The 12,948-nt window shown below is 39.9% G+C and overlaps 1 protein-coding gene across 3 annotated transcripts in view; it reads right to left on the reverse strand.

Moving 5' to 3' along the window:
• Nucleotides 1–2,954: 2,954 nt before the first annotated feature.
• The window catches only part of PATJ (PATJ crumbs cell polarity complex component), a 364,628-nt gene continuing 354,634 nt past the window's right edge, over nucleotides 2,955–12,948 (reverse strand). For 2 of the 3 annotated variants that reach the window (XM_068992473.1, XM_068992482.1), the window contains 2 exons: nucleotides 12,540–12,646; nucleotides 4,685–4,818 (listed from right to left, as the gene is read on the reverse strand). In XM_068992473.1, coding sequence (XP_068848574.1) covers nucleotides 4,791–4,818; nucleotides 12,540–12,646 — 135 coding nt within the window. In that variant the 3' untranslated portion in view covers nucleotides 4,685–4,790. Of the gene's footprint in view, nucleotides 4,819–9,298; nucleotides 9,423–12,539; nucleotides 12,647–12,948 lie in introns of all 3 variants that reach the window. The other variant, XM_068992464.1, reaches the window with a different exon arrangement.

The following is a 12,948-nucleotide window of genomic DNA, read 5'->3' on the forward strand; positions in this document are numbered from 1 at the left end:
GACACTGGACAACAGGCTGTGCTGGATTTTAATGCCCAATAGAAGGGAAACAAGGGAAGGGCTACAAGGGCCCCAGCTGACTGCCTGGAGGCAGTACCCAGGTTACAACCCAGGAAAGGGGAACCAAAGAGACTCCATGAGTAGCAGAGAGAGATCAAAGCTCAGGGAGGCCAGGGTGGGTGAGCTGTAAGGCAGAGAGCTGTTAGGAGGGAGCTGTGTGGAGGGCTACAGAGCCCTGCAGAGGGGCCCCTAAAGTCTTGGTTGGAATACGAATCTGCACATGCATGAGAGGGAACACCTCAAGGCCAGGAAAGAACCACGTGGAGTTCAGACAGGGCTCTGGATACTTTCAATCTGTCACAGTGGAACGAACTCATAGTGTACAGGCACTGGGTAGAAATTTTAGAATAATGCCTTAATAGTGGGACAAAATGAGCCCTAACAGTTGCATTAGCCCTCCCTAAGAAAGCCTAAAAACAAGACTTAAAAGGATCAAACTAAGCACGAGTTAACATAATTGCACAACCGCACAGTCCACTGCTGTTTCAAGGAACGCAATGGAATCCATCTACAGCAATGTAGATTTTACAATACTTGGCATCCAATAAAAAAATTATCAGACATGCAAAGAAGCCAAAAGAGAAGATCCTTTTATAATCAGGAAAGCTAATTCAATCAATAGAGAGAGCTCCAGGTATAGCAAAGATGGAATACTATAGTAGATAAGGCTCTTAATTACTATAGTCTTAAAGTATATTCACATATATAAAGCAGGGACAAAGTACAGCCTACGGGCCAAATTTGGCTTATTTCCCGTGTGTGCAAATAAAGCTTTATTAGAACACTGCCAACTTGTTCATTTATGTATTGTCTATTGCTGCTTCCATGCTATAATGGCAAAGTTGGGTAGTTACATATTTATTATTTTTGGCTGTGCTGGGTCTTCACTGCTGCACAAGGGCCTTCCCCAGTTGCAGAGAGTGGGTGCTACTCTTCGTAGGGCTGCCCAGGTTTTTTATTGTGGTAGCTTCTCTTGTTGCAGAGCATGGGCTCTAGTGCACAGGCTCAGTGGCTGTGGTACATGGCATTAGTTGCCCCACAGCATGTGGGATCTTCCCAGACCAGGGAGTGAAGCCCATGTCCCCTGCACTGGCAGGCAGATTCTCAACCACAGGACCATGAGGGAAGTACTCAAAGTTGAGTAGTTATGACAAAGACTGCAAAGGCCTGAAAAACCTAAAATATCAATATCACCTGGTTCTTCACATCAAGTTTGCTGACTTCTGATGTATAGGAAAACATGAACATAAAGAGGAAATGGAAGACGTTTTAAAAGAGCCAAATAAAACATCTTAAGATGGGACATACAAAATTTGAAAAGTACACCAGATGAAATTAACATGAAAGTGGATGGGACTTAGTCCCTGTTTTCAAAGAAGTTTGTCATCTGATGGGGGAGGCTGACTTCTTTGACAATGGATGGGTGTGAAGCAAGGGAAGAAAGGGAATGTGGCTGGGTTAGTAAAACAATAGTTTACAACTGCAAATTCTTGGAATGAAGGTATATACCAGGTTAAAAGTCCTTGCAGAGGGCTGATGGTAATTGAAGTGCCTTGCTTGGTTCTGGAGGTGGGCGACAGGTGTAAGGAGTTGGTATTACTCCCCATCCCAGGTATATTCCAGTGGCATGGTTGATGCCGGAAGCTTTGGTTTCAGCCTTCTGATAACACAAGTTCTAGTTACTTAAGCTCACACCATTATAATCAGTTAAACACTCTGCTACCTGATTTGGGGCAACAATTCAGAGCTAAGCCACCTTCAGAAAAAAAAAAAATTGTTTTTCAAACATCATTAATGATGGAAACCACTAATTTCCAGTATGTGTCAAATTTCAGACCACCTCCATAAATAGTATTGAAGGTTTATTGTTAATATTTATGTAGTACTTACTATGGGCTTCCTGACAGTAAAGAATCTTCCTGTAGTGCAGGAGAACTGGGTTCAATCCCTGGGTTGGGAAGATCCCCTAGAGAAGGGAAGGGATACCCACTCCAGGCACTAGATTTAAGAATTCTACTTGAATTTGGTTCATTGTAGTGCTGAGAATCCCCTCTGCTCTCCCTTTCTAATTAAAGAAACTAACTTGGATAAGGTCACATGACTACTAAGTCAAGATTCAAATTCAGGCAGTGTGATGCTGAGACTCACCTTCTGGATTGCTATATGCTCTCCTTTGTAAAGCATCTCTTCTAATGCTGGATAACATACTGGCTATTAATATGAGATAGCTATTAATGGATCCTAGATTATAATAGGACACTGGAAAAGTTTGTGAAAAGTTGATCCTTTTTCTATTAGGGAACAAAAGAGCTGATAAAAACACAAAATTAGCTGCAGGAATTAAACTTTTACATATACAATGAAACTCCATTTACTCCTTGGCAACTATGTTTATTTAGCATTTTTGGAAACATCTCATGCATAAACATTCAGGAGTTTTATCTTTCCTGGTTTACTTCCCCCTCATGCTATTGCTAAATAGTGATATCATTCCTACACTTAAGCGGCCCAAACAATGAGGCTATAACAATATATGTGGCTATGAGAGAACTACTCCTTTCACAAATTCACATCTTCATATTCTCTTAGCTTGTTGGTAAGTTCTAATGAGAAAAAAAAAAAAGGTTTTAGGAAGGCAGTTATTTACTAGTCATGCAAGCAGAGACAGAATCAGTTATGAGAAGCACTAGTTATATCAATTTACTGCAAGGAGCATCCACAATTCCTCTATCAAGAGACTTTTAGTAGCATGTTCTAAAAGGGTAATGTGTAAAGAAACACAACAACGGTACATTACTTAAAAATGTCTATTTAATGGTCATTCCATCAAAATCAAGCAGAATCACATTTCAAAAGTATATATATATATTTTTTTAAGGTGCATTTTCAAGTTTTATTTGGGCTTTATTTCTTCTTAGCTGCTTCAGGTGTTCTTGCAGATACAATTAACATAGGACGTTCTGAGGCTAATAGGTCCTCATGCAATGAAAGACAATTTCTAATAACACTGCGCATGTTGGGATACAATAAAAATTTCAAAAGCCATGTGTAATTTCAGAAAACGTAATACCAGTCATGAAAGACATTTTCAACATAAAATTTAGGCACTCTTTACTTTGGAATAGCCACAAAATATTCCAACAAGAGTTAATGCACTTTGTGATTACCTCTACTAAAAGATAATTCTCAATTAAAATCTATATTATTAAATAACATTTAAATTAGAGCCCATTATATTTTTATCATTATTGCAAACCATTTGCAGCATTGTGTTTTCATCAAATAATGCCATTCTACTTCTATTGCTCATCGTGGTACTCATCTTTTGTGGTGCGTTTTTTTATAGAAGAACCTGTAACATTCACAGATAAGCATCTCCCCCCTTTTCCTGCTAACACCCGAAAAAGAAGGCCCTAACCAACTTTTAAAAGTATTCTTGTATTTTCTGCTGTGGTTACTTTCTTAGCAGGCACACTGCAGCACATGCGAGGCTCCCTGGAGACCAGAAAATATTCACCAAGGAGCCATGACTGATTCTGAGACTCAGTTCATATGCTCAGTCACTCTGTGACTAAGTGCATTGCTCTATCTACGTTCCTACCCACTGTGCTGATACACTGACAGGTATGGAGCCAAGGAGACGGATGCTGCAATTTGTCACTCCACTTTGCACAATGCCAAGGCCACCCAGAACTGGGTTTACTTTAGTAAAAACTTGATAATCTCTGCAGTGGTTCTGGGACTTCCACCTCCTCATCTGAAGCCTGAGGGGTAGGAATGATGCCTGCCCACTGAGATGCCATTAACTCCAGATGAACTTCCCAGACTTGAGCATAACTTAGCATTGTTAGAATTCAGAACATGGATGCTAACTGTTTCTGCTGAGAAGAAGGTACATTTGCTCGGTGGTATGCAATTATGTAGCTAAGAAAACAATTAGAAAGCCGTTCAAAATTTTTAGATTACAGTCTGCAAATTGGCTCATCATAATCACCAATGACTAACTTATAAAGATCTATCCAGAGAAATGAATTCGAGACTTATTTGACGATAAGTCGTACAGAAAAGAGCACAGTAATTTCCCACAGGAGAATTTGCTTTTTCATCACGGGGATCACTGCTAAGTTAATTACACTGCTAATGTTTTCTGGCGTATTTGAAGAGACAATTAGCATACGTAAATCAGGAGTGAGATGACAAGTTGCTTAACATTTGTTTCTGTTCATCGGATGTGATCTGGTTGCTGCTCAGCCTCTATATGAGTCAGGATGGGGAGAGAAGACCATAAGGAATGAGAGGTTGTTAACTTCCGTTTAAGCAAATATAATCAGAACCACTTACTAGTAGTTGATAAACACTGATGTTAAATGCAAAATGCATAAGACTCAGCTGTTGGAAATTAACCTCAGCAAGAGATGAGAGATGCTGGGAAACATTATGGTCGACGTGGGGAATTCATGTGAAACCCAGGCCATCTTTCCTGAGCAGAGAGGTTGGGACGGTAAGGATGGAGATGGGTTTTAGTTGAGGCTGGGTTTTATCCTTTCTCAGAACTTTGTTTTCCTGTGAATATTCTACAACCACATCTATCTTGTGATTGTGACCCAAGGCTCAGGATAGCACGGTTAAGACTACAGTCCCTCTCTGGCGTTTCAGAATGGCCACAGCTTCCTCATGTGTGACACCTTCCAGAGTCTCGCCATTAACAGCTAAAATCTGATCACCTCGCTTCAATCGGCCATCATCTGCAGCTGCTCCCTACAAATAAGAAACATTCCAGTTTAACCAGGGTGAAGCAATGAATATTCAAATAATGTTAATATTATGGTGTGCATAGTAAAAGAAAACTTTTAAAACTACCAATTAAAATGATTTCTAGGTAATGTTTTTAAATTAAGAAAACTAAGAAAAATGTAGGATGTTATTTGACCTAAGGTTGAATAGTAATTATAATTATGCATTGTTTACATAATATACTACTAGAAATGTCCTGACATTCACTTTTTTTTTTTAATACAAGTAGGACCTTATTTCAATATTCAGTACTGAATGGAATCTGAATGTCATATCATGTCATTTTCATGAATATGTAGCATACAAAGGCAGAACGGAATCTGGTGTTCGTTTTATCGCCAACACCATCATCATACAGGGTTCCATTATACTGAAAAGGTGTCAGCACTGTAGTGATCTATCAAAAGTGACTATAGCCTCTAAATGGGTGAACTATATGCTATCTGAATTAGATCTCAATAAAACTGTCCTATATGTAAATACACAGAAGTGGAGCATTTCTAACATTTTATAATATCATATTCAAAACTGTCAGCTTTATCTTTGATCCACCTAAACAAGTTTCTAAATGACTACTTTCATTACATATTCAGTCATACATGGCTCTTCGGCATGGCACAAAGCAAGTGAAACTTGGGCTTTTTTTCATTCTAAAGCTGAGGATCAAAAACATCATGATATTATTAGAAATACTTTGGAAGAGTGAAGAAAGACAAGACATAGAAAATGATTCACAGGAAGCTTTCTCCATCTGCCAGGGTAATTTTGAGAATTCTTTGAAAAGTTCATGCCAAAGGAGTACTCTACATGATTTTGAATTATGGGGAAATTAATCAAGGCATGCAGGCACCTGGTCCCTGATTGACTCCTGTAGAAGCCGAGCTAAGAGGCGCTGACACTCCAGGGACCTGTGTCCCATAGTGTAGCGGTCCTGACCTGGTAGAATTACCTAGAATTTCAAAACCGTGACAAGGGTGGAATTCCTGTATAAAGGTGTCATAAAAAAAACTCAAAACCAGGATTATACTGGGGGGGAAAATACCAAGATCAATTTGCACCTATATTCATTTTTTTAAGAAAGTGTGTATGGATAAATCTAATTTGATTTAAATAAATTTTACATGCTGAGATTTAAGGGCTTCAGTAAACTCAAATACCTGTGTAATTACTTTTTTAAAAAGCATGTTAAGCTCTTCAAGTTTTCATTTCCACCAATGGAAAAAGGATGGTTTTTCAGCTTTCTAGGATGTGTACACTGTTTCAGGTGTTGCTGTGTTTACTTGATAATTACACTGACCTGTATCTCCTCTGCTCTTTTATCAGTGTGGTATCTGTAGGCTAAACAAGGGAAGAAAGAAATAAATGGCTCACAGATTGACTTTCATCGAGCTAGGACACATGGCCTTACCCTTTTGTGGTGTCTCAGCTCGGTCACTTCCCCTTCCCTGATGCTGTAAAACGGGCTCAAACAGCTACCTTTGGGCCTGCTCCAAAGATTAAGTGTATGGCACAGGGTATCTGCACAATTGTGGTAGTATAATGAAATGAATGATGATCAAACTCATATTTTCTGATTTCACAGGCTTCAAAAAACTGCTCCCTCGATTTTCAGGGTTACTGAAGTCTTGAGGCCAATCTCATGTTGGTTTATAGTAAAATCAGGCTGCTGATGGGACTAAGACCAAAAGCTGGTTTTGATTTTGAAGTTTTCAATCAAACACCTGAAAGAAAACAGAAGGCCCTGGCAGCCTGTTAATCAGACTGACTAAGCCTTTCAAATCCTATATGCCCTAAGAGCCTGTGAGGCTTCCTACTTTTGGAGGGGGAAAAAAAAAGACCTGGATGGGCCAAATTAATTTCTTAGTTGAGCAAGAGAACTGTTAAAAGATGCACAGGACACCAAAAAGGTCACATGATAACCCACACCCTGTGGACATCTGAGATCCAGAAACCTGAATCAGAGATAAATATTTTATAGGACATATGTTCAGTGTTTAAAAAAAAAAAATAGAAAACATATAGCTATAGTTCTTAGAGCTTCAAAAGTCCTATGGGGGGAATCTTTAGCTTGGTGTCAAAATCTGTTGTAGAAAGAGTTCACTTTAAAAGAACTCTTTTGCTAGCTTTTAGTTTATTGATTCTCTATAGAAAACTTTTATATTATGATATACTAGTTCACTCTGAAAAAAAGAGAGTCATTAAATGAAACCCTATCATAGGGAATTCCCTGGTAGTCCAGTGGTTAGGACTCTGTACTTTCATTGTTGGAGGCCCAGGTTCAATCCCTGAGTGGAGAACTAAGCTCCCACAAACTTTGAGGTGTGGCCAAAAAATCATATATATTATAATGAACTCCATGAAACTGTATGAATAGTAATAATGATAATTTGCACTGAAATATTTTACTGACACTGAATTAAGTAGGTTATAAGCTAGTACCTGGGAACTTTTTTTTTCTGCTCAGAGTTTTTCATTTCATGTGTGTCTCACTTTACCAAAAAGGTCCATTCCTTAAAATATGAAACATACCAAGGATCCTCAATATTTATTACAATGTGACTACTTATGTAGGTGCTTTCTAAATGATCACTTTCAATGAAAAGAGCATTCTGTGTGAGCTTCAGTCTGTCCATTATTCACACTAATCTTGTCCCCCTTGATTTGATAATAGTTTCTTTTTAAAAACTGCCAGCAATGCACGTCCTGGTGTTCTGAGAAACAGCACCTGACTCATTCCACAGTCTCTGTGAATGCGTAGGGATAGGCACAGACTGCTGAACTAGGCCCCAGGGCAAAAGACCTTAGAGCTAACCTGTCCTCTCTCGGGACTGTAGCCCATGTCCTCACACGTAGGAAGTAAAGTCACTCAGTCATGTTTGACTCTTTGCGACCCCATGGACTGTAGCCTACCAGGGTCCTCCATCCATGGGATTTTCCAGGCAAGAATACTGGAGTGGGGTGCCATTTCCTTCTCCAGAGACAAGTAGGAAGGGAGCTGATGATTAGACATTCCGGAGGGACTTTACAGAGACAAAAGCAGGCAGGCAGAACTTGCTGAAAGGTGGGGGCTCACTGAGCAGCCTTTCCACTGTAATTATCTCCAGAGCTGGCTCTTTTAAATGCAACACATAACAACCCCCTCAAAGATCATGACCACAGCTACTTACAGTGTTATCTTAGGAAAAGGAGGGTCTATAGGTGGTTTATCCACGTTGGAGATTATCAGACAGGGACAGCACTGTTATCCAGGATGTTTCTTTTTTTAAATATTTAGAAAAAAAATCTATTCCTTTTTTGGCCACACCGTGTGGAATGTGGGATCTCAGTTCCCCAATCAGGGATCGATTCTCCTGTGGTGTAAGTGCAGTCTTAACCACTGAACCATCCAGGAAGTCCCAGAATCTTTCTGATCTGCCTTCCTCTCCCTTTTCATCCATCACCAGCTGTGTGTTTGGGAATAACATGCCTCCTTAACAGACAATCTTGCGAGATGGCAATAGGAGTGGAGATCTGCAGCTGCCTAATGTGTTCCAAAAGCAGGAGCTGGAGGATTAAATCTGTGTCAGATCACAGACCCAGTTAACAAGTGATAAAGTCTGCACAGGTAAAAGCAAACTTGTATGTAGGGTATAGCACAGCTTTCTAGAAAGAGAAAGAATCTATCATATCTTTTGTGAGGGCCTTTATTTCTTTAGGAAAATAAAGCACTAGGAAGCAATTTGATCAATTAGTAAACAAATGACTGTGATAAAAGCATTGAAGAATAAAGTTGCAATATCAGTACTAAATACTTTTCAGAGATCTTAAAAGTTTATAAAGAATTTAGATTCCAACTTTAATAATGAAATTCACACCATGACCTGTGTATTAAGTAGGATGAATTGGACTAATTAACTCCTGAAAAACACCATTATCCAGGCTTAGTCTAACACACTGGGCTGTCCTGTAAGTACTTGGCAGGCTATTGGAAGAGAGAAAACCACCTTTAGCTAAAACATCCTGAGGTTTTGGTGATGGGCAGCCATTAATGCTGCACTGATCCCAGGCTTGTACAAAGCTTTATGCCATGGCCCTCTGCTATCTTTCTTTAGTAGAAAGCTAAATCTTTGTTCTAGCCAGAACAATACATCCAAGGCCAAAGAGCTTTTGCAGAGAGTGTGCCATGCTCCTTATACTGGTTGTTTAGAGAAGACACTCTTTGAAATCTGTTAGCATCTACTTTTGTAAAAGGGTCCAAAGAATATTATACTTCTTGTGATTCCACTTTTATAAAAGAATTCTTCTTGCACTTGTGTGATGCAGGAATTTTCTATAAGATGAAAATGAAACAAGCATACATGCATGCATTCAGGTGTCAAAGTGAAGTAAAGTAAAACATTAAAAAAAAAATCTCACCTAAGTTTCATTAAAACAAAAAAAAGTACAGTAAAAAGGAAAAAAATACCTTTGCAAATATAGTCTTGACATAAATTGGCAGGTCTCCATGGGGACTTCCAAAACCCCCTACAATACTAAACCCCAATCCTTCAGAGCCTTTCTCCAAAGTAATAATCTTAGGTGGAGGTGTTCTGAAAGCACAATGCACGCTGTTTAATTCAAGAATAGATATTGAGAGGAAATTTCATTTTCATGGAAGAACACAGATTTGAAAGAGACTTTCATACTGCGAAACAATGAAGGTCAGCTTATCAAATCAAATTGTCAGCAGTCTAGAAACTTATTTTGAATTTCCCATATTATGCCAATATTCTGGATGTTTTAGAGGTTTCTCTTTCATAAACCCACTGTTTTTTTAACTACAAAATAAAGTCATGATGCTGAAGTTGTCAAAGTACTCTATTTGCTTAGGTTTTAACTTTTAAAATTACTGTTTAAAGCCGAACAGAACTGTCTTTACATCTGTGAAGAACGTGCGTGGAGATGGCGAGGTAGGATATCACTTGAGCTTGTTGTACCCCGCAGTCTGCAGGTGGACTTCTGAACAGGTGATGTCAGCCCGAGCGTTCAGGGAATGGCTGCTCTTTTGCTGTCTGAATATCCTCACCACAAGTGACCCCCACTTTCACGGAGAGTGGGAAATCATTCTTCAAAGCCCACGTCTAATCTTCCCTGACGCCTTTGGAAGCATTCACCCCAACCTTCTCTGTCCTCTCTTTGTACTTGGTCTACATTTCCATACAGCACTTGCCATATTCCTTAACCATCCTTCTCCTCTACCAGCCTAAAAACTCCTGCAGGCTCTGCCCTCTGAGTATTCCCAGCACCAAGCACTGTGCCTGTCACAGCCTCAGGATCATGACTTTGTAAATGAGATCTGAAATCTAGAAGAGAGAAACCAAGGTGAAGCAAAATGGTTAAAGAGCATTTGTTTCAAATGTATCATTTGGATTGTCAAAGCTTCGTCCAGTGTGGAAGTCATCTCTCTCAGAAACAACATAGCTAAAAATTAAATTACCTGTGTGGGTTCACAAGGAGTTAAGCTTAACTAACACCAGTTTCTTATTCCTGTATGTAGTTGTCCAAAGGGTAAAAACCTAAAAGAGTTCCAACACCCCAGGGCCTGTTGCCTTATTTGCAGGTTTGTCTGTGTATCCTGGCAGTATCACTTGTTTTGCAACAGCATGCTTGTCTGAGAGGCAGCAACATCTAATATAAGTGCAGCCAGTCGTGCGCTATTTGCAAACTCAGAGAAATTTGCAAACCTGGGATACGAGCAACCTCTGAATATGCTGTCTGCCTCAAACACTCTTCCTCCGTGCCTTGATTTTGCCTGGCTTATTTTAAGCTTGATTTTCAGCCGCTTCCCGTTGACACCTGCTGTTTGCTGATGCACCTACTGGTTGTTTACAGCAGGCATTTATAGTAATTTCTGAATGTCTATGCCATATATATTTTAACTGTTTCCAATGACACTCCAGCTTTTTTCAATTATTCTAAAATTCAGCTTAGGCATTTAGTGCCAAGTACATTCCCTAGTTGAGTTGTCTCTCTTCCATGGTTTCAGAGGACCCTGTGCTTACTTCTCTCTCTCATTGAACTTGGTTCTCCAGCACTTACCAACTGTTTTATAACCATGGATTTATGGGTCTGTGTTTTTAATTCTCTGGCAGTTCCATGAGAACTGGGGCAATGGCCTTCGCCTATGTTTCTGAGTTTGAGTCCTCAGGACCCAGCACTTGTACAGTGTCTTAGGAAGGCACTCAATAAATATCTGCTGAAATAATGGCATATTACCCCCTATGGCTGAATGGTAATGATGTCATGAATGTGACTCTACCTTTCATCACTTTGTGGCCTTATAAGCATTCTCAGTAATAGCCCACTGACTAGACATGAAGATTCATGTCTCCTCTTTTAAACATAGCCCCCATTTCCAAGGATATTGAGGTGGGAACCTTGAAGTCCAAAGCCATTGTTTTAAAGCTAGTCCCTGGGGCCAAATCCTTAGAGACCTTCATAACTGTGCCTATTCACAATTAGAGCCTGTGTTCTTGGGGAGAGGAGGAAACCAGCTCCACTCCTCCACTGGCAACACTACATGGAGTTTGTCTCCATTTATCTCACACTTTCAATTCATTTTATTAGTTTTAATACACTTTCATGTAGAAGACTAGTAAAAAAATAAAAACCTCCAAATGTTAACAGTGGTCAGATTATAACGATCTTTAAATTCTTTTATGCTAGTGGTTCCCAGCCTGCTGGCAGCTGTGGGATCATAGCAAAGTACCCAGGGTAACAGGGCACCTCTGCAATTCCACAACACATTGAAGGGTGTTACATGAACACTATTCTTCATACAAGGGTCCTGATTTTCTTTTTTAAATAAAGGGCCACTATGGCTTGAAAGTATTATACTTTCATGTATTTGTCAAGCATTCATTATTTTCATAATGAAAAGAAAGTAAAATGAGCCTAGTTCAATATTCTTAAGAAAAACAAACTCAAAGCTCTCATTTAAATTGATGAACAATCAGGAAAAAGTTGGGAATGGCTGTAATCATCAGATCCTTCCAATAAATCACTCAGATCAGTCCACAGACATTTATTGAGCACTGGCTAGTGACTTGTGGAACTGGAGTAACTTCTGGGGCAGCATTTCTCAAAGTCTGTGTCCCCAGCTTATCTGCAGTAACATTTCCCTGGAGAACCCAATGTTGACCACCTTTCTCAGGCTCTCTGTGAATGGGCCAGAAGAATCAGCATTTTAAAATATGCCTTTTAGATTATTTTTATGGATATTCTAGTTTGAGAAACACTGCTTTGGTGAGCGACTTTAATTTCAGTGACAGGTTTTAGCAAAAAAAAGCCAGCAAGTATGACAAGAAGAGTTAACCTCAGAACAAAACTTTAGCTTAGAAACTGAGGGCACGTGCTTCTCTGCATAATAAAGCAGGGTGAGCCTAGGCTATCAATCTGGGTTTCTGGGCAGACAGGGCACACGCACAGTGGCCAGATGCAGTGTGTGCAGGCCCGAGAGCAACAGTTCATGAAGAGCTCACGTGATGGAACAAAGCCCTCTGAGATGTGGAGCCACCCGGTGTTTTCTTGGAGGTTCTCCAGGACTCAGAAAATGTAACGTGCACTATCCATTCCTCTCCCTTAGGGAGCACACTCTACAGTCTGGACAAGGTCTCGCCGAGCTTTGCCCACACACTTAAGAGGCACTCTGCTTCTAGAATACTCACTCTGTGTCCTCCAGATGATGCTCGGCAGTGGGCGAACCAATGCGGTGGCCCGTAGACAGGTTCTCAAGCTGAGTTGCTATGGCACTTACATTGGTATCTGCTACAACCTGTTGGGGGGAAGTCAGAGCAAGACAACCCATCATAAGTCAGGGGAGAATTAGAGAAATCATACTCTATCCAACCATCAGTTCTCAGTCTTGCCTTATCTAACCTCTCTGTAGCATTTGACACAATGCATTATTCTTTCTCTTAAACTGTTTTCCTCATTTGGCTTCCATACTGTTACACTTCACTAGTTTCTTTCTACCTTCTGGCCATTCCTTCATAGCTCACAAAACTCTTAACTCCCAGAGGGCCATAGATTCACTCCTGGACCTTCTTCTCTTTCCATCTCAACATCCTCTTAGTT

The sequence above is a fragment of the Capricornis sumatraensis genome, chromosome 2, assembly GCF_032405125.1.
Source record: "Capricornis sumatraensis isolate serow.1 chromosome 2, serow.2, whole genome shotgun sequence".
NCBI lineage: Eukaryota > Metazoa > Chordata > Mammalia > Artiodactyla > Bovidae > Capricornis > Capricornis sumatraensis.